We start from the raw sequence: 18,625 nt of genomic DNA, 5'->3' as shown, positions 1-18,625 counted from the left end.
TACGCACGTTACTTGTACGCCTTGAAAAAAAGTAAACGGCTTTTACGTCGACGCCGTTTAACCCGCGCTTCCTCCACACCACTCTTCAAGGAACCCTCGATTACTTTCATCATGGCCAAGCCGATTGCAATCATCGCCGGAGCCGGTCCCGGCACGGGCGCCGCCATTGCCCGCCGATTCGCCCGGGCGTACCCGGTCGTGCTGCTCTCCCGATCGCAGGGATCACTCGATCCCCTAGTCGCCGAGATTGAAAAGGTCAACGGCGGCGGCTCGGCCGTCGGCATCCCGACCGACGTCACCGACAAGGCCAGCATGGCGTCTGCCATGGACAAGGTCCGCGAGCGCTTCGGCGGCGGCGACGAGCTCGTCGTGGCGGCGGCCGTGTACAATGTCGCGAGCAAGTTTACCCGCAGGCCGTTTCTGGAGCAGAGCGAGGCGGAGTTTATGAACAGCCTGGAGCCGTCCATCAAGGGCGCGTACAACTTTGCGCAGGCGACGCTGCCGCTGATGAAGGGGCAGGAGAAGCAGCAGTACCCGCCGACTCTAATCTTTACAGGTGAGTAGAAGCAAAGCCAGGCCTCTTTTATCTTTTCGTGTGCGATGTGCCAAGGCCTCGGAAAACAGCTACTGATATGAACCAATGCTAGGCGCCACGGCTTCGGTCAAGGGCGGCTCCGGGCTGGCCGCGTTTGCGATGAGCAAGTTTGGCATCCGCGCCATGGCGCAGTCTCTGGCGCGCGAGTTTGGGCCCCAGGGCGTGCATGTCAGCCATGTCATCATGGACGGCGTCATTGATACCGAAAAGACAAAGACAAAGGAGTACAGCAAGGACATTCCGGATTCCAAAATCGACCCAGCCGGGGTAAGTGGGAAAAGAGGAAGAAGAATATTTGGCCCTGCTCTAACTTGTATCATCACCCCCACACAGATTGCCGAGTCGTATTGGTTTCTGCACACGCAACCTCGCGCTGCCTTTACGCACGAAATCGACATCAGGCCGTACGTGGAGAAATGGTAAATGATTGCTATCAGAGAACGTACAATATCTGCTCTCTTGCAGTTCGTCTTGTTTTTGCTTCAATATTTCAGACTCAAACAGGAAATTTAGGCTTGGCAGACAGCAAGGCTGCGGTCAGAAGCTCGTAACTAAAGCGTCAGGCAGAGTCAAAGAATGAATAACCAGTTACTAAGGGGCCATCGGATGGAATATGATGTCATCAATGGCCTGCTCAGTCACAGACTAGCTTTTTTGACCCCTTCCTTAGACGAGAAACTCGCCCTTCTTCACCGTCATGGAGACACCAGCAGCCTGGCATTCAGGCACTAGATCGTTGAAAGCGTCGCCCGTTTGCTCCTCATCGTCCTCCCGTGTGACAAGCACCAGCCGTTCTAGCTTGGGGAAGAGATGGCTCCGGCGCACAAGGTACAGAAGATCCGAGAGCAGCTCGAGGTGGACGCCAGGCACGATGTCAGTGATTTCCAGACTCGCGAGGGAGCGCGGCAGCGTCTCGCTCAGCGGCGGCCGGCCGGCCCAACGCCGCTCCACCTCGGGGAGGCTGACCAGATGGTCGTGGCGGACGGACAGATCTTCCAGCGCGGCAAAGTCGCGAAACGACCCAAAAGGGCGCTCATGGCCACGCCTCTCATAAACGACCACATTGTTGTAGTTGTACCCATACCGGACGCGCAGCGTCTTCAGCGTCCCGGTGAAGGGCAGGAGAGCAGTGCGCAGCTCGGCCATGTTGAAGTGCAGATATTCCTCGTCCCACACGCGATCTTCCCGATGCAGGTCGGGCATGATGGAAATGCTCACGAGCTCCTTGCACGCGGCAAGCCAGTGCTGCAGGCCACGACACCACAGAACCCTGTAAAAGTCAATCTCCCGGACGGGAGACGACGCCGGACGCAGCTCACGCGCCAGTGTGTCAGGATCCCAGTGCGATTCTCCAATGTCGGTGCCCGTCACCGTCCGCACGGCGGGAAAAGTGAAGAAGGGCGTCAAAAAGGACGACTCGATCCAATCATTGCCGCAGCCGGTCTCTGCCAGAACCTCTTGCAGGTGCGCAAAGGGGTGGGGGCCCTCCTGATGGAACGGCCGCTGGCGTCGCGCGGCCTTGACCAGGACATCACGCATCAGCTCTGGCTCTCTTACAGAAGAATGGTGAAACCTAATGGTCTGGAGGCAGGTGAGTCGGACGAGGAGCAGCGAGTACCAGACTTCCTCGCACATTCCTGCGCTGGCTATCAGGTGCTCTTCCCACTCTTTTCTCATCTTCTTCTCCTCGTCTTCCTCTTCTTCCTCTTCTTCCTCATCCTCCCCCTCGTCCCCCCCCTGGCCCCCTCCCTCGCCCTCTTCCTCTCCCTCCTTCTCGTCCTCATCATCATCCTCATCATCGTCATAGGACCGGTTTTCGAAGATTCTCCACCACGGGTACTCATCGTCTTCCTTCTCCTTCACGTCATTCCCCTCTCTCATCTCGCCATCCTCCTCGCTCTCCGCGTCCTCCTCGTCCTCCTCGTCCTTGGGACCAAAAATTTCATCCAGCGCATCCTGGCAAAAGGCGGCAGCAGCGGCCTTGGTGTCCGCATCACGACCATCGCTTTCCGGCCCCCAGTCCTCGCAAGCGTACCAAGCTAGGTCTAGCCGACGGACCTGTCTGGCCAGGCTGGGGTCCTGGCAGATACGCATGACGAGGCCGGGCGACCTGTCCGAAAAGTGATGTAGGGAAATTTGCGCGTAAAAAAGTGGCTGGAAGAGCTGATGGAAGTGACGGCAGCAGCGAATCAACGAATTCAGGTCATTTTGGCCGTGCCAGCCTGTCCGGATGTACTCCCCAATGCACCAGAGCAATTCGTCGGGTAGTCGGTGCATCATCGCTGCATCAGTCTTTTCCGGCCCCAAGCCCAGTGGCGAAAGGTTGATAGAGTTGAAGTCGAATGGGCCCAAACTATTTTGCTTTCCTCCTGCCCCCTTTCTTTTCATATACCTTGTTTCCCTCGTAGCTTCCAACTGACGCGGCTGGCCGCACTTGGTCGGTTTCCAGGCCGCAGCAGCCCAGAATTTTTATACAACAGTTTCTGCTGGGGTCCATTCCAACCGCACACGAACAGGGTTTCGAGTAGACTGGCGTGCTGCGTTGCTTTGTGAAAGGCGGGCTATAACTTGAAGTCAATAAGATGAAAAAGGGCTGAGCTCCACCGGTCCAGGGACCATCAGAATGCTGCGCCCAAAAGCCAAGAAAACAGACCGACGAACAATTTCTCTCTTTTTCTAATAACCAGCGCCTAGCCAGCTGGCGCCTATTTTTGCTAGGCCCATGCCCGGTTGCCAGCGACGTGCTCGCCTTTTGTGAGTTGCGCAGGCCTAGCCTCTCGTTTATGCGAACTGCGAGGGGTTAGTTTCAAGGGAATATATACCCCAAATCTGTCCCCTCATCCTGGAGCTTCTTTCTTTTTTTCTTTACTTCAAAATGGAGAGGTATCGGTGCGGTCCGTGTGAGCATCTGTTGCACCAACATGCGATGCCCCGCGCCAACGATAGCGCCATCTGAATTGGGACAGCTCCATCGAAACTTTTCCGAAAACTTTTGGACCACCCTAGACCAACTTGGACAAACATTGCACAAACAACACAACGCAGTCGCATACGATACCCTTCGTTTCCCGTCCAATACACCCCGAAGCAGATAATTTTCAGACGATCTCGACTGCGCACACCATCAGCACAGAACTCTAGACCGAAGCCATACACGCTGCGCCAACCGCCACCATGGCGACTCAACAAGCGCTCTTCTCTCCCGCCGAGCTCGCCTACCTGCACAGCTCCCTCTCGCTGCACCCTCCCATCCGGCCCGACGGCCGCTCTCCGACCCAGTTTCGCCCGCTGACCGCCGAGACGGGCATCCTGCCCGGCACAAACGGCAGCGCGCGGGTGTGCTTTGCCGACGGCACGGAGGCTATTGTTGGCGTCAAGGCAGAAATCGAGCGCACCGTAGACACCCACGTCGGCGCCGAGGACACGATTGAGGCGGTTGAGGCGCAGCGCGCGGGCAAGAAAGCCGAGGCGGACGAGAAGAGAAGGCAGGGCAGGGAGGACTGGCTGGAGATGACGGTCGAGATTCCGGGCCAGAGGGACGATGAGGCCGCGACGGTGTTTTTGGCCGAGATGCTGAGGGAGGCGCTCCTCGCGGACGGTGACTTTGCGGAAAAGTTGTGGATCAACAGGCGCTTTCACTGGCGTTTGTACCTTGATGTGAGTGTTTCTCCGTGCCTAGCCCTCATGACTGATGAATGATGGCTGATGATTTGGGTTGCAGATTTTGCTGATATCGCCGCCGCTGTCGTATCCCCTCCCGCTGCTCTCCCTCACCACACATCTCGCGCTCCTATCGACGCGCCTGCCGCGGTTGAAATCCGAAGGTGATGAAGACCCCATGTTTGACGATGACTGGGACGCGTCTACTTTCCTATACCCGCGCGACAACAACAACTCCTCAGCACCCACTGCGCGACCACCAATTACGCTACTCGTCGTGGCAATCGGCGACAATGTCATTTTCGACCCCGCGAGGGAGGAGCTCGCCGTGGCCGACACGGCACTGGCCGTATCCGTGGCCGAAGTGCAGAGCGCAAAGGCGCAAGACGGGCGAGAGCTGAGACTGCTGTCGATGAGGACGGTCGACCCGCCCAGCAGGCTGACGCCGCCGGGCGTGCCTCACACGGCTGTCAATGCGGCGCCGACGAAGCAGCAGACGGGGCCAGTGGCGGGCGTGTGGAAGGCGCCGCTGGGAGGGACCAAGTTTGGCGTCGTGGATAAGATTGCGCAAAAGGTGCTGGAGAAGGGTGGTGTGGCGGACGAGGTGCTTGACGGGCTGGAGGGGGTTGAGCTGGCGTAAAGAATGGAGAGCCATAGAGAGGAAAAGATGCATGGACGGCGTGTCGGTATATACGGATCCGCTACTGGCGTTAATGTAAATGAACAAATCATGATATTTTTCAGTTTTCCAAGTAAGCGAAGTATGAAGAATGGGTACGGATGAATAGCTATTTTACGAGACAGAGAACAGGACGATTATGCACAAACGACTACTGTGGCGCAATGGGGAAATGAAACGGCATGTTCTGGTGTGGAGAGACAATGTACGTTGCATTCATATGAAAAGTCACTCCGAATTATTACCACAACGACAAAGATGAATGTAAATGCACCGCTATGGAGAGATAGTATATCGTACACTTTAATACACATGGCTAGTCGAGCGTCGGCTAGAAGATGCCAAACCATTTCTTGCGTTTGCCCGCCGCCTCCTCCTCGGGCGTCTTCTCCGGCATCTCTCTTCCTAGCGCCACGGCCTCAATCTCTGCCTCGGAGCGCTGATCGCCCTTGCCAAATACCATGGTGACGGGGTCCTTGGGCTCGATGCCGTGGGCCTTCATGTAATAGCGGCGCTTGGCGACATCGTCGACGTGGCGCGTGCGGTGCTCGCCGGCTTTCAGGGCCTTGTCCTTTTCGTGCGAGAGGATGACCTCCTTCCAGGCGACGAAGAAGTAGCCCGGGTCGGTGAAGAGCGTCGACGTGGGCGGGACGAGCTCCTTGTAGGGCGAGTTGTAGGCGTAGTTCATGAAGAAGGTGTAGATGGCCATGGCGAGAAGGGTGCCCTGCGGATTGTTAGTACGACGGCAAGAAGATTAAAAGCAGATTGCGAGTGAGGAGAAAGCGCACCATTGTAATAAACGTGTGCAGCAGCTTGCTGTGCCAGAACCAGTGCTGCCACGACCCCTCGGGCGCCATCATGCCCGGGTAGCTGCGCTGGCTGCGCACCTTGATCTCGGCCTCGCTCAGCGGCGGGCTGTAGTGCTTGGGGAGCGCCTTGCTCTTGAGGCGGGAGCCGTGCGACGGGGGGTTAAACTTGGCGGGCTTCTCGAGCACAATGGGCTTGCCGTCGGCTTGCGACGAGGACGAGGACGAGGCGTAGCGCACGCGAATGTGCTGCGAGACGGGCGGCGCGCGGAGACCCCGCCAGAGAGGGCTCTGGAGGGGCAGCAAGAAGCGCGGGATGACGCTCTTGGAGGCGGCCATGGTTGGCGTAAATTGATGTAACAGCCCTGTTTAGCGGCGGACGTTCAAAAAGGAGATGAGGTCCTTCACGATAGAGCGCGGCGAAAGGAAATTCCTCTTCCACTTGGCTGCTGGTTGGCGCTAAGCTGGATTCTGTTTGTACGTGAAAAAAATAGTGGAGATGGCAACCAGGCCAGTTGGACGCAGAAGCAGTTGAGAAGGTTGTTTGGAGTGTTCGCGAGGCAGCCCAATTTTTCTGGCAGTACCAGTAAACAGGTCATGCTGGCACAGTAATGGCCGGGTAAAGTCGGGTTGGAGTTTGCTCGGCGTTGGGACCTGGCAACTGGGTCCGCCCCGGCGCCAGAAATAAGTCCTGTGTAATGTGCAGCCGCTGATTGGTCGAGCGCGGCCCCAATGTGACCGGCGCACCCGCCACAGGTGGCTGTGGCGACCGCAACACCCGTGCTACAGCGCCATTTCCAGTGCTCGTGGCCGCCTACAGGGGGCGGACTAGCATGTTTTCGTCCACATGCTGTCATAAACTTTTTTTCCTGCTCAATCCTGCTTCCCTTTTCCCTTTTCCCTTCTTCCAACCACCACGACCTAATAACCAATCCAACCCACGAACGTCTACCAAAGAAGAATACCCTCGCGCGGTTCTTTTTTGGATTCTCTGCAGAGCACGCTTCAACTCACGACACTTTACGTCTTTTTTCTCCTACACACCTCATCACAATGGCTGGTGGTAAGTTGCCTACTCCCCTTCGACCCCGTCCCCGTTGGCTCCGAGAACCCGTGAGGCGGCAAACAAGAGGCGCTCAGCTGGCGAAGAGGCAGCTCGGTGAATCTCTACGGCTGCCCGGTGCACGATACTCTTCCGACGAAGGCGATTCTCTTGAGCGAGCGAAATGTCGCACGCGTCAGCTTTCCTAGCCGAGGCTTGAAACATTGCGCGCGCCATGAAAGGAACAGCGGCCCAAAAGCCCTGCGTCATTTACGATTGGCACTCGAGAATCGCTTCATCCTTGTAGGAATGCACATCCATGCTGTCGACTTGCATTGGCCGCGCACGCCGACGCGCCCGTTTGCGCCACGTCAGCCCAGCAACGCTGGCAGCCTCAGTCGTCGCCCAACGGGTATCACACGACAGGAGCCACACGGACAAGCAACCCAATTGAACAGCAACGCTAACTCACATCTACAGGCGACGCTAAGAAGGGTGCCAACCTTTTCAAGACCCGCTGTGCTCAGTGCCATACCGTCGAGAAGGGCGGTGCCAACAAGATCGGTCCTGCTCTGCACGGCCTCTTCGGCCGCAAGACCGGCTCCGTCGAGGGCTACGCCTACACCGACGCCAACAAGGGCAAGGGCATCACCTGGGAGGAGGACACCCTCTTCGCCTACCTCGAGAACCCCAAGAAGTACATTCCCGGCACCAAGATGGCCTTTGGCGGCCTCAAGAAGGAGAAGGACCGCAAGGACCTCATTGCGTAAGTGACGTCACGATACACTGTACCTGCAGACACTATACTAACATGCGCCACACAGCTACCTCAAGGAGTCTACCGCATAAGCGAATCTACTAAATTGCTTTGCGAAAAAAAACAGTATTTGTACCAATGATGTGAAAAGACTTTATTTTCTGATAGACGGGATGGGAAAATGCCGGCGATTAGTGTATTATAGACCAATTAGAGGGTTTGCGCCAATACCAAGACGACGGCGCGCCCAAAGCTCTAAACAGAAACTCCTCTTTGCGAGCAAGCTCGCGTAATTATATATTTTAGATGACAATTTTCGTGAAGGTGTAATTCGCAGTGAGGCAAGTTTCGGGAGATGGAGCGTGGGCAATTGAGTAGAGCGCTACTCGGCTCCTCTAGCTACTACACGCTATTCAGCTCCGGACCAACTGCTTTCAGGGTGATTTAGACTCGGTGGTAATAGGAATCATGATATATTACTAGAGTGAAAACAAAGTCGCAATTCGGCTTCAATTTTCAACAGTCGATACTATTGTTGATGTGAGTGACGACCCCAGGCCGGGAACCTAGCGGATATGGCAGACCAACGTTCACGTCCAAATCGCCCCCATCAGTGTGCCAATAGCAATCATTGGATGAAATAATGCCACAAGTCGGCTTCGGAATTCACGCGAACATGACTCAGGTTGGAAAATGAGATCACCGACAGGCACAGTGCCTATTCTGAAGCCGGCGACGGAGCGATTGCACATGAGCCAAGTCTTCGAGTTGCTGCCAGAATCTGGATGATATTACCAACGAGGATCACAATCACGCCTAACATAATACTTCCTCGTCGGTCTTCCAAGCTGGGCGGCAGTACTGCAACGCACTAGTTGGCGTCTGTCGATCAGGTCGGGCCGGGTCAGATCTTGCAAGGCGACAGAAAATGCGCCGCTGAAGCAGCCAGGACTCATGTAGAAGGCCAACATGGACGGAGGAAGGACCTTCTGATCATGGTCGCCGTTGGGCGGGTGGTCTACGAAATGCTGCCGAAACCCTTCGCCGACAAGCAATCCAGAGATCTGGCTGATGTCGTAGCCGAAGTGTTCCCCAACACTCGACTAATGACCAAAGCTTGGTCAACGGAAAATAGAAGCCAACACCACAGAACGCGCATCGTCCCGCTGTCGTCGCTAGCCCGCCATGATCAAGAAGCCGTTGCTCTTGTACTCTGAGACCGTTGGCATGCCCGCTTTAGCTGGCACGCAACACTTCTCTATATGTGGTAGTAGGTATGTTGCCCTGCTTAAGAAAGATAGAGACATTATTTAAATAGCGAGGAATAGTAAGAATTGAAGAAATAGGGGGAAATAAGAAGAATAAAGGAAAATAGGGGAAATAGGAAAAATAGGAAAGAAATAGGGAGAAATTAGTATAACTTCTTCTTAATTCATCTATGGTATCAAGTCTACTGCTTCGCTCTCATGAGCTTCCGGAACGATTCCGGCTTCGCCACACTCGGTTTCGTCACTTTCAGCGCCTCCTCCCAGTCCTGTATTTTGATTTCCCCCGTTGCTTCCACGTGGCCCTTGTCCAGGAACCTCGTCAGCGCGATTTCGGCGGCCCTCTCGTGCAGGCCGCTAAGGTCCGCGCCCGAAAAGTTGCCGCAGCGCGCGTCGCGCGCCACGTCGTCGAGCCGCGCGAGCTCCTCGTCGGAGGCGCCGACGTGGCGATTGCGGTAGATTGTGCGCAGGATCTCGACGCGCTCCGCCTCGGTGGGCAGGTCGAGGAAGAGCTGCTTGCTGAGGCGGCCCGGGCGCAGGATGGCCTCGTCAATCATGTCGGGCCGGTTGGTGGTGCCGATGACGTAGATGCCGTCGCGGCCGCGGGCGCCGTCGAGCTCGGTGAGGAGGGCGTTGACAACGCGCGTGCCGGCGCCGCCGCCGGACTGGCCGCCGCCCGAGTCACGGCGCGACGCGATGGAGTCGAACTCGTCAAAGAAGAGGATGCAGGGCGTCGAGGAGCGCGCGCGCGTGAAGAGCTCGCGCACGGCGCGCTCCGACTCGCCGACGTACTTGTTGAGCAGCTCGGGACCGTTGATGAGGATGAAGCTGGCCTGCGCCTCGTTGGCGACGGCCTGCGCGATGAGCGTCTTGCCGCACCCCGGGGGCCCCCAGAGGAGGCAGCCCCCGGCACGGGCCAGGCCGAACTTGGCGTACAGCTCCGGCTGGGTGATGGGGCCGACAATGGAGAGCCTGAGCTGCGCCCGGACGGAGGCGAGGCCGCCGACCTGGTCCCAGGTGACGTTGGGGATGGCCGTGAAGCCTTCTTTCCGCAGGGTTGGGGTGTAGTCTGCCAGTGCCACATTGAAGTCTTCGAGCGTGATTGGGTTTGGCTGGAGAATCGACCTCGTCCCCTCCGTGTCTGGATCTTGATCGTCTGATGAGGGGCGGCCGAGGTCCACGTCTTTCGCAGCCGCCAAGCGTAGGCCAGCGTTCGTTGTGGCCCCTTCCGCAAGCATGACAATGTCGCCGCCCACACAGCCGTCCATCCTTCGGGCAACGTCCAACAGGTCGACCTCGTTGTGCACGGTGTTGTCGTGCAGAATGTGGCTGAGAATGTCGTGGCGCTCCTTGACATTAGGAACACGCAGCTGGTAGTCCTTCTCAATCATGTCGGGGCCAAAGAGGGCCGGATAGGCGTCGTCTTGCCGCGTGGCCGTCACCATGCACATGACCGGTGTGCGTTGCGCCGCGAGGCGCTCCATCTGCCTCTGGAGGGCGTCAAATGCCTTTTGGTGCTGCTCGTTTTGCGAGGCTTCACCAGACTTGGGCATGATCTGTTCAATGTGCTTAATGTACACAATGCACGGTGCCGCGGCAACAGCCGTGTCAAACGCTTCCGTCAGGCTTTTCTCAACTCGCTCCTGTTCTCGAAAGCATCGAGTGATGTTGATGAGGGGGACATTTAAATGAGAAGCGATGGCTCGAATGTAAGATTTTTTGCCAACAAAGGAAGGGCCTGTCAGAGCGAGGCCATGAATGTGTCTCCCGATTTTGGTTGGGTCTTCGTAATGCTCGTCAGCGAATAGTGCGTGCCGTGTCTTTGTCAGGATAGCTTCGTAGGTAGCTCCAAGACCTCCAAGTCGCAACTCAATATCCGTCTCAACATCAAATAGAGGGCCACGGGGGGTTTTCTTTTGAAGTTTGCTGCCGTCGGCGGTTTTGGCCTCCTTGGGCTCCTTGGCCCCCTCGCTTGTTGCCCTTACTGTGTTCCCCTCATCGGCCTCTGTTTCTACTCGTCGCTTTTTCTTCGCGGGCTGCTCGCCGTTACTCGTGGCCTGCGACATCGAAGCTGGTTCGACCTTCCAATGTTTCGTGATCTGTCGGTTTAGCAGAAACCGCTCGTCGCCTTTGGTCTCAGGAGTCTCGAAGTCGACGTCAATCTCCGCCTCGGAATCATCGCTCTCGTCCTGAACTTGTTCTCGCTTGCGAACATCGAGGACGCGGAACAGCGCATCCTCTAGCGGTCGCTTCTTTTGACGACTGAGACTCGAATTGGACGTCTTGATGGCGCTGTAGGCGGCTGATACGGTTTTGAAGGGCTTGCAGTCGTTAGTGCTCTCCTCGAGCCGCCGGACGACTTGGTAGACGTCGTGGTCCAGTCGACTGCTGAGGGAGGGCATGGGAAGGGCAGTTGTCGCTATTGTCCTTGTCGTCACTGTCGTCGCTATCTCTGTCGTCGTTGTTGTCGTTGTTGTCGTTTTTTGCCCTATTTTTCGTGTTTTCGTTGTTGCTTTTGATGGTCAGAAACTGTTCGCCAACTTTTTTTTGGTTTGTCGGCCGATAAAAGTGGGGTGCCCCGGACCTAGCGCGGAGATTCGGAGGGATCGTAGACGGTGTAAGTCAGACCTGATTCGAGAAGCTGATGTTCCCGGGAAAGGCTGCTCCTAGCCAAGAAAATAATGCTCTCATATGTCAAAAAGTGAAGACAAGAGCATGAGCCATTTATTGATAATTATTGAAGTACCATAAATCACAGGTTCGATACTGACCGTGGCTCACGTAATGAGCCAAAGAATGGTAGCGCATCTACACAGTTACTATTGACGATTTCTTCTTTCGAGAAAAGAATCGGAACTGCGGAAGCTAGTTCATTTTTATCAAAAAACTTTCATCTCTTGTTGTTCCCTATATGTGAATCATTGCGAGTATTAGGACCATTGTGACTCTATGCTTGCCGTCTGCGAACGCTCCACCCAGTCTGTTAGGTGTTTTCCTAGAGACCAAGAAAGCATGCCTGATTCTACACTATACCTAGTGTCACAATCTCACATCTTGAAGCGCATAAAGCGAGACAATGCACCAGCATACGGAATCCATGACATCACCCACAGAAATACACGGGGCTGCCAGCCCAACAGCTTGATAGCCGGATTGTCCGTGAAGGTGTGTCCTTCCACTATCTGCAGCCGCTCATTCAATCTCAAAATCTCTGCCGGACTGCTGAGCGTGTACCCAAACTGAAAGTCAAAGTTCTTCTGCACCCGGATGACCCAGTTCATGAATGCCGCAAACTGGGGGGACATGGTATCAAGCACCAGTTCCCCGCCACGTGCTGCAAAGTGACTCACAAGCCGCTGCATGAGCGCCTCCGCGGCCTCAACGCCTAGATACATGCTCAGGCCCTCCATGATGATGAGCGTCGGGCGGTCGGCGGGTATCGCCTGCAGCCACTCCGTCGCCGTCGCGTCCGCCGCCACCATCTCATACGAGTATCCACGCCCTCCAGGCGGACTCGGCATGGCGGCCGAAGCGCGGTGCCGGGCATCAATGACCTCGGGCAGATCGAGGTCGACCCAGCGCACGCCTTTGTCGCTACACTTGCCGCGCAGACGCAGCGCGCGCGCGTCCAGCCCACAGGCGAGATGGACGACTGTCACGGGCTCGTTGCTGTGCGAGGCCAGAAAGTCGGTCGCCCAGTTGTCAATGGTGCGGGCGCGCATTGTGACAGTCGCCGGGTGCGACGTGGGCCCGCGGGAAATGCGCGCCGTGAGCGCGGCGTGCTGCTCTGCGCCGAGGTGGTCGATGACGGCGACGGCCCAGCGGTCGGTGAGGAGCGGCCGCGGCTGGTAGAAGTCGTTGTACTTGGCGAGGAGAGTGACGAGGAGCGTCTCCTGGGCGCCGGTGAGTGGGAGGGCATTGTCGCTGTCCTGGGCGGCGTCCATGGCTTTTGTCTTAATCACTCTGTGAGGAGGTTTCTTTTCTTCGTAGAGCTGTTTTGAAAGCTGTGACGAGGTGCGTTGGCCAGGTATTGGCCACCACACCGCTCGTCATTGACGCATTGCTGGTGCAGTTTAGCTTGGAAATGAGTAACATCGGCCGTAAACTAGCGTATCGACTGCGACATCGACGAGTTACAGCAACATTGCGATGCGTGGGAAGTTGCTGCAAAAATGTCAAGGTGACGGGAAATTTCAACTACATTGTCGTGATGGGCAAGTCGACTTCAAAGTGCCATCTCGCTTGCTCTAGTGCGTGCATGTAAGTGCAGGCAGCTGTCCATGCAACAGAGGAGATCCACTGCGGCAGCAGCTCCGTAGCATAGGGCGAAACATGCATCCAGTCCACGGCGGAATAGAGACGGTGTAACGTTGACCGGAGCAGTTCAACCAGCTCGCCACAGAATGAGCTGAAGACAACCGGGGCGGATAGTGGACAGGCGTCTGTCTTTGCCCAATATGGCACGACTACGACATTGAAGTCACATGTCGCCCACATCCGCGCAACCGACATGGTAAAGCGGCGGGTCTTTGATAGTGAAGATCTTGTGCAGATTTCAGAAGAAACGCGATACAGTCGTATCAGTGAAAACAAAAAAGAATCAGGCAAGGCCGCGCCTCCGCTCTGTTTCGAGCAGTTGTAACCGGGGCCTGGCTGGGGCCGGCGGTGGAGAACTAAGGGCAAGTTCCGGGAGTGGAGGTTGGGCGAGTCGACGATAATGCATTGTTAATGGTCTGGGTAAAGTCGGAACAATGTGGATGAGGTGCACATGTGAAAAACTCTGCTGCGGGATATTGATGTATGGGCGAGACTGTCGTCGACATGGGCGGTGTGAGTGATGTGACGAGGCAACGAGCCAATAGTTGGTAGTGTGAACTCTCAAGTTGTAATACTCGAAGCTTTATGAAGCCTTTGTATCTGTTCGGCTTGGCAAGTGACTTGGCAAGTAAGATATTATCGTGGATCTGTAGCTCCCAAGCCCTTGGCATCGTCCGTCCCCCTCGGGCACATGCGCATGCTCCAGATCCACGAACTACATGGTCGATGCAAAGCACCGTCGCATTTCCAGCACCGGCAACCGACTCGAGCCGAACTGTCTCGGCTAAATCTTTTTCTCGTTCCCCACATGCAGAACATAATGAGGCGAATCATCTTCCCTTCTTCTCGGACCAGCTAGCCTTGCTGGCCCAGGCCATTATGCAGGGCTTGTAAGTTTTGTGGAGCAGGCCCTATTGCTGTTCATCTTATCAATCAAATCAGTGACCCACTTCCACCACCACACCCTCGGTTCTCTCGTGTTACTGTTTTTGCCCACACGGACCTTGTTGCAGAGTTTTTTGTTATTTTTTTTTACAGTGGTGGTTCCAGGTATCGAAGCGGGGTTCTAGAACCTGGCACAAAAAAAACAACAAAAAAACAGATCCACGCGTTGTGTTTTCCCAGTCTCTTGTAAAATATCTTGTGTGACGAAGTGGTGTCAGAGCCACGTTGTCGAGCATCACAAAATCTACAAAAGCAAACAAACTATGCACTCGCACAGCATAAAACTTTTTGGCGTAACGTCAAGCTGCAGAAGCTATACAGCCACCATGCGAGCGCATGCTCCCTCAAGATAGACTTGGTCATGAGAGTTAATGTGAGCTAATCTATAGGACCTTGCGGGGTCCCGCCGCGCCCTACGCCGACGCAACTCTGGGCCCGGTTGCAAAAAAATGCCCCATGGAGCTGAACGATGGTCCGACGTTCTCGGACCATGAAACGGGGTCGCCTTCTCTCTCTCTCTCCCAACGCCACCCACCCAACCGCAAGTGCCGACTCGTGATGGGCGACGGCTGTCCGAAGACGGCAACACGTGCCGGCCGGCAACACTGGCGAATCGACACACAGACATCCACGAAAACACAAGGAGAGGAGAGGAAGAGGTTTTGTGTGCGTTCTAGCCCTGGGGTTGCACTTGCAGCTGAACAGAGAAGGGAGATCCGCTATGCTTGAAGGGCTGCTCTGCGGGCCATGAGGGTTTAAGCTGTCGAAACGGACGGCGAATAAGAATGGTGGCGATCCCACTCCCCAGAGCTAGTTTCGTTCTGGAACCGTTACATTCATCCCAAGCTCTTGTCTCAAAGCGCTGCACTCACGATTGACACGGCGTGCGTGCTTGTAAGAGCGGCGAGCTTCCCGGGCCCTTGCTTCCTGTCTTACACCCCAGTTTCCCAGGATCTGCAAACACCCAACCTGCAGTCCACGGTCGAACAGTACTCGACCCCGCCTCTTGTGTAAACCAAAAGTGTAACGCTGTCGGTCCTCAATCCTTTCTGCTTCTTATTTATCCCCTTTACATTCTTCCTTTTACTTGGGATCGCAAATCGAAATAGCCTTCCCTTCTGTTGGTCAGCGCCAACCCGCCGCCATGGCAAGCCACTCTTGGATCTCGATCCTCAGCCTGCTGCTGGCGCTCCTTGGCGCCGCCGGCGCCGACGTCACCAGCCCCGGCGCCCGCGGCTTCATCGGCTTCGGCATCACGCTCTACGACCCCTACTGCGCCTTTGCTTGCACCAACTCGCTCTACGTGCCGCTCAACTGCACCACCGAGGACCTGGCCATTGTGCCGCACTACGGCAAGCGCGACGAGGCGGCTGCCGCCAAGCCCGTGTACCCGAGCGGCGACGGCTGGGCCGTGGTGGCCCAGTCGACGCCGACCTGCCTATCGCGAAACCAGTTTTACCTGCAGACGCTGGCGTACTGCCTCAAGTCGCACTGCAACGAGCTCGCCGTCAGCAAGGTGGACAAGTTCTGGGAGGAGCAGCTGGTCAAGCTGCCGGACGGCAGCGGGCCAAAGTCCTACACGGAGGTGTTGGCGGCCATGACCGAGACGCCGACGCGGGTGCTGAATGCGACCGACGTGCTCAACTTCACGGCCGTGATACCCGAGGACCAGTACAGACTGCATGAGCTGGACCTCCGAAACGGAGCGAGCGACGAGATCAAGCACTCTCTGTACAGCCTCATCATTCTGGTCACCGGTGCAGGTCTCCCAATCGCGGCTTCGCTGCTGCGCTTCCTCCCTTGGCCGGCGTCGTGGGTCACCAAGGTGCATGCCTACATCATCGACCCGCCCCTGGTCGGCTCCAAGCACTCGACGCCCGTCTGGAGCCTCGGCATCATGCCCACGCGCGGTCAGGCAATCTTCATCCTCTATCTCTGGGTGGTCAATGTGGTGCTGTCGTGTGTGGGGTACTCGACCGAGCTGGGCCTCTGGTACGATACTGTCAAGGCCATGGTTACGAGAAACGTGGCCAACCGCCTGGGCGTCTTGTGTTATGCGAACGTGCCTTTGGTCATTCTGTACGCTGGCCGCAACAATTTCCTGCTCTGGCTGACAAATTGGTCGCATTCAACGTTTTTGCTCCTGCATCGGTGGATAGCTTTTATCTGCATGATGCATGCAGTCCTGCACAGCTTGGTGTACCTCCAGATTGCCCTGCACACGGAAGGCTGGGCGGAAGAGTTCACCGAGCCGTACTGGTACTGGGGAAGCGCGGGTACCATTGGGTTTGTGATTCTCTGCGTCAAGTCGATCCAGCCGATTCGCCAGCGGATCTACGAGATTTTCCTTGCCGCACACATTGTCATTACGGTTTTGGTCATTGTCTGTTCGTACAAGCATGTCAACGTCAAGTACACGGATGCATGGGGATACCAGAATTGGCTCTGGATGGCCTGTGCCGTATGGGGATTTGACCGTCTGGTGCGCCTTGGACGCCAAGTGCGTGCTGGGTTCAAGAGAGCCTACTTTACGCCGATTGATGAAGACTACTACCGTCTGGACATTCCCGGCATCTCTGCCGATGGTCATGTATACCTTCACTTTCCCACCATCAGCACTTGGCGCTTCTGGGAGAACCATCCCTTCTCTGTTGCTGGCGTGACCTATCAAGAAGAGACGTCGACAATCGATAGCTCTGAGATGAGCAACGAAAAAGAAAAGGGAATTGCATCAAATACGGTTGCGGTCGGAAGCTCTTCGGGAAGCGGCTCGGACAATGAGTCGCTCACCATACGCAAGGAGTCTGGCATCGCCGTCTACATCAGACGACAAAGCGGGCTGACAGCTATCCTCGCAAAAAAGGGTCCCTGTCCTCGCGGTATTCCTGTCTTTGTGGAGGGTTCGTATAACCACAGAATGACGTTCCTGCAAGAAGACCACCCGGAGCCCACCCACGACTTTCCCAACCTGCTGTGTATTGCCGGAGGCGTTGGCATAACCGGTGTCCTCCCGGCTCTTGATAGATTCAACACGGCAGGAAAGCCGCTGGGTACCAGAAAGCTGTTTTGGGGCGCGCGAACCTGGCCATTGGTCCGGGATGTAGAGGGGATGCAGCTCAGCGGCCCGGTTAGCTCGAGCACGGCGACGGAGAGACGCTGGGGCGAGGTGGACGTGACCTTGGCAGTGGGCGAGCGCCTGGATGTGCGGAGGATCTTGACCGAAGAGCTCCGTCATCAAAAGGGCGGCACGGTGATTGTGGTCTGCGGCCCATCCGGCATGGTGGACGACGTTCGTTGCATCGCGTCGGCACTGGGCAGACACGACGAAAATGGGAAGCCGGTGCTGATGAGGCTGATGATCGAGAGCTTCACCTGGTAGACGAAGGATTAACGTGTGACGGCCAAAAAGAAATAGATTTACCAAGCGGCATTTTGGAAATTTTGGAAAGAAACAGTAAACGGTATGCAGATGCGTATAGATGAATGAGACAAGCAATGTTGCATGCCGACGATGAAAGATGGTGAAGCATGTCTTTAGTGGCCCACAGTGGTCACTCCAGCGTTTCAGCGCGTGTTTGGCAATCTTTTGGCGGGCTGTAGTGGTCTCCAGCGCGGAACAGGACCTAAAATATCGCCAGATAGCGCCGTCATCGGCGGGTCAGTGGGCTGGTGACAGCAGGGCACCACGCTAGATGACGACATTGGCCGACCGGGCACGCAACCCTCCCCAGACACCAACCTGCGGTCTGGCAGGCAACGGCACTCCTACAATCGCGGGGGAACGAGTTATCCTCCGAAAATACATGCATCATGGGCGGCAACACCAGCAAGGTCACTGCCCAGGACAAGTGAGAGCCCCGCCCCTGCGCAACCGCGCCACCCATGTGTCCTCGTGCCGCCGGCCATCGTTCGCTAACCACCGCTCACCACAGGGCGATTCTGGACCTGAAGATCCAGCGCGACAAGCTCCAGCAGTACCAAAGACGCATCACGATCCTCACCGATAAAGAGACGGACATTGCCAAGCAGATGCTCGCCAAGGGCGACAAGCCAAAGGCGCTGCTCGCGCTGCGGCGCAAAAAGTACCAGCAGGGCCTGCTCGCCAAGACGGACGCGCAGCTCGCGCAGCTCGAGCAGCTGACGTCGAGCGTCGAGTTTGCGCAGATCCAAAAGGACGTCGTCTTTGGCCTGCAGCAGGGCACCAAAGTGCTGCAGGAGATCCACAAGGAGATGGGCGGCATCGAGCACGTGGAGAAGCTCATGGGCGAGACGGCCGACGCGATTGCCTACCAGAACGAGGTCAGCGAGATGCTCGGCGGGCGCATCTCCAACCAGGACGAGGACGAGGTCGAGGACGAGCTGGCGGCCATGGAGGCGGGGATTCGAGGGCCGGCGCCGGAGAGGCTGCCCGAGGTGCCGAGCGATAGGCTGCCAGAGCGGCGGCAGCAGGAAGTGTCAGACGAGGAGCCGCTGCGGGAAACGAGGCAGCCGATGCTGGCAGATTAGAGAGGGAGACTGTCTTTTTTTCTTATATAGAGGCTCTTTTCCTGTAAAGAAGT

At 56.5% G+C, this 18,625-nt stretch overlaps 9 protein-coding genes across 9 annotated transcripts; 5 read left to right on the top strand and 4 right to left on the bottom strand.

Annotated features, from left to right (window-relative positions):
• Nucleotides 1–111: 111 nt before the first annotated feature.
• Nucleotides 112–1,018, top strand: LMH87_008586 (uncharacterized protein; the record flags this gene model as incomplete). The annotated part of the gene is made up of 3 exons (XM_056201778.1): nucleotides 112–556; nucleotides 648–862; nucleotides 929–1,018. The coding sequence occupies 3 exons, from the start codon at nucleotides 112–114 to the stop codon at nucleotides 1,016–1,018; spliced, it is 750 nt and encodes a 249-aa protein (XP_056056406.1).
• A 243-nt stretch (nucleotides 1,019–1,261) lies between these two features.
• Nucleotides 1,262–2,983, bottom strand: LMH87_008585 (uncharacterized protein; the record flags this gene model as incomplete). Its single annotated transcript, XM_056201777.1, has 1 exon — nucleotides 1,262–2,983. One exon carries the CDS (start codon nucleotides 2,981–2,983, stop codon nucleotides 1,262–1,264), a length of 1,722 nt encoding a protein of 573 aa, XP_056056405.1.
• Nucleotides 2,984–3,769: 786 nt separating this feature from the next.
• On the top strand, nucleotides 3,770–4,895 carry LMH87_008584 (uncharacterized protein; the record flags this gene model as incomplete). Its single annotated transcript, XM_056201776.1, has 2 exons — nucleotides 3,770–4,252; nucleotides 4,317–4,895. The coding sequence occupies 2 exons, from the start codon at nucleotides 3,770–3,772 to the stop codon at nucleotides 4,893–4,895; spliced, it is 1,062 nt and encodes a 353-aa protein (XP_056056404.1).
• A 370-nt stretch (nucleotides 4,896–5,265) lies between these two features.
• LMH87_008583 (uncharacterized protein) lies at nucleotides 5,266–6,079 on the bottom strand (the record flags this gene model as incomplete). Its single annotated transcript, XM_056201775.1, has 2 exons — nucleotides 5,266–5,658; nucleotides 5,723–6,079. 2 exons carry the CDS (start codon nucleotides 6,077–6,079, stop codon nucleotides 5,266–5,268), a joined length of 750 nt encoding a protein of 249 aa, XP_056056403.1.
• Nucleotides 6,080–6,793: 714 nt separating this feature from the next.
• Nucleotides 6,794–7,631, top strand: LMH87_008582 (uncharacterized protein; the record flags this gene model as incomplete). Its single annotated transcript, XM_056201774.1, has 3 exons — nucleotides 6,794–6,803; nucleotides 7,263–7,548; nucleotides 7,607–7,631. 3 exons carry the CDS (start codon nucleotides 6,794–6,796, stop codon nucleotides 7,629–7,631), a joined length of 321 nt encoding a protein of 106 aa, XP_056056402.1.
• Nucleotides 7,632–8,989: 1,358 nt separating this feature from the next.
• LMH87_008581 (uncharacterized protein) lies at nucleotides 8,990–11,206 on the bottom strand (the record flags this gene model as incomplete). The annotated part of the gene is made up of 1 exon (XM_056201772.1): nucleotides 8,990–11,206. One exon carries the CDS (start codon nucleotides 11,204–11,206, stop codon nucleotides 8,990–8,992), a length of 2,217 nt encoding a protein of 738 aa, XP_056056401.1.
• A 645-nt stretch (nucleotides 11,207–11,851) lies between these two features.
• LMH87_008580 (uncharacterized protein) lies at nucleotides 11,852–12,748 on the bottom strand (the record flags this gene model as incomplete). Its single annotated transcript, XM_056201771.1, has 1 exon — nucleotides 11,852–12,748. One exon carries the CDS (start codon nucleotides 12,746–12,748, stop codon nucleotides 11,852–11,854), a length of 897 nt encoding a protein of 298 aa, XP_056056400.1.
• Nucleotides 12,749–15,210: 2,462 nt separating this feature from the next.
• On the top strand, nucleotides 15,211–17,445 carry LMH87_008579 (uncharacterized protein; the record flags this gene model as incomplete). The annotated part of the gene is made up of 1 exon (XM_056201770.1): nucleotides 15,211–17,445. The coding sequence occupies one exon, from the start codon at nucleotides 15,211–15,213 to the stop codon at nucleotides 17,443–17,445; it is 2,235 nt and encodes a 744-aa protein (XP_056056399.1).
• Nucleotides 17,446–17,876: 431 nt separating this feature from the next.
• LMH87_008578 (uncharacterized protein) lies at nucleotides 17,877–18,572 on the top strand (the record flags this gene model as incomplete). Its single annotated transcript, XM_056201769.1, has 2 exons — nucleotides 17,877–17,914; nucleotides 17,999–18,572. 2 exons carry the CDS (start codon nucleotides 17,877–17,879, stop codon nucleotides 18,570–18,572), a joined length of 612 nt encoding a protein of 203 aa, XP_056056398.1.
• Nucleotides 18,573–18,625: the final 53 nt, after the last annotated feature.

This window comes from Akanthomyces muscarius (assembly GCF_028009165.1).
Source record: "Akanthomyces muscarius strain Ve6 chromosome Unknown contig_18, whole genome shotgun sequence".
NCBI lineage: Eukaryota > Fungi > Ascomycota > Sordariomycetes > Hypocreales > Cordycipitaceae > Akanthomyces > Akanthomyces muscarius.
This window is presented reverse-complemented; position numbering and strand designations above follow the sequence as displayed.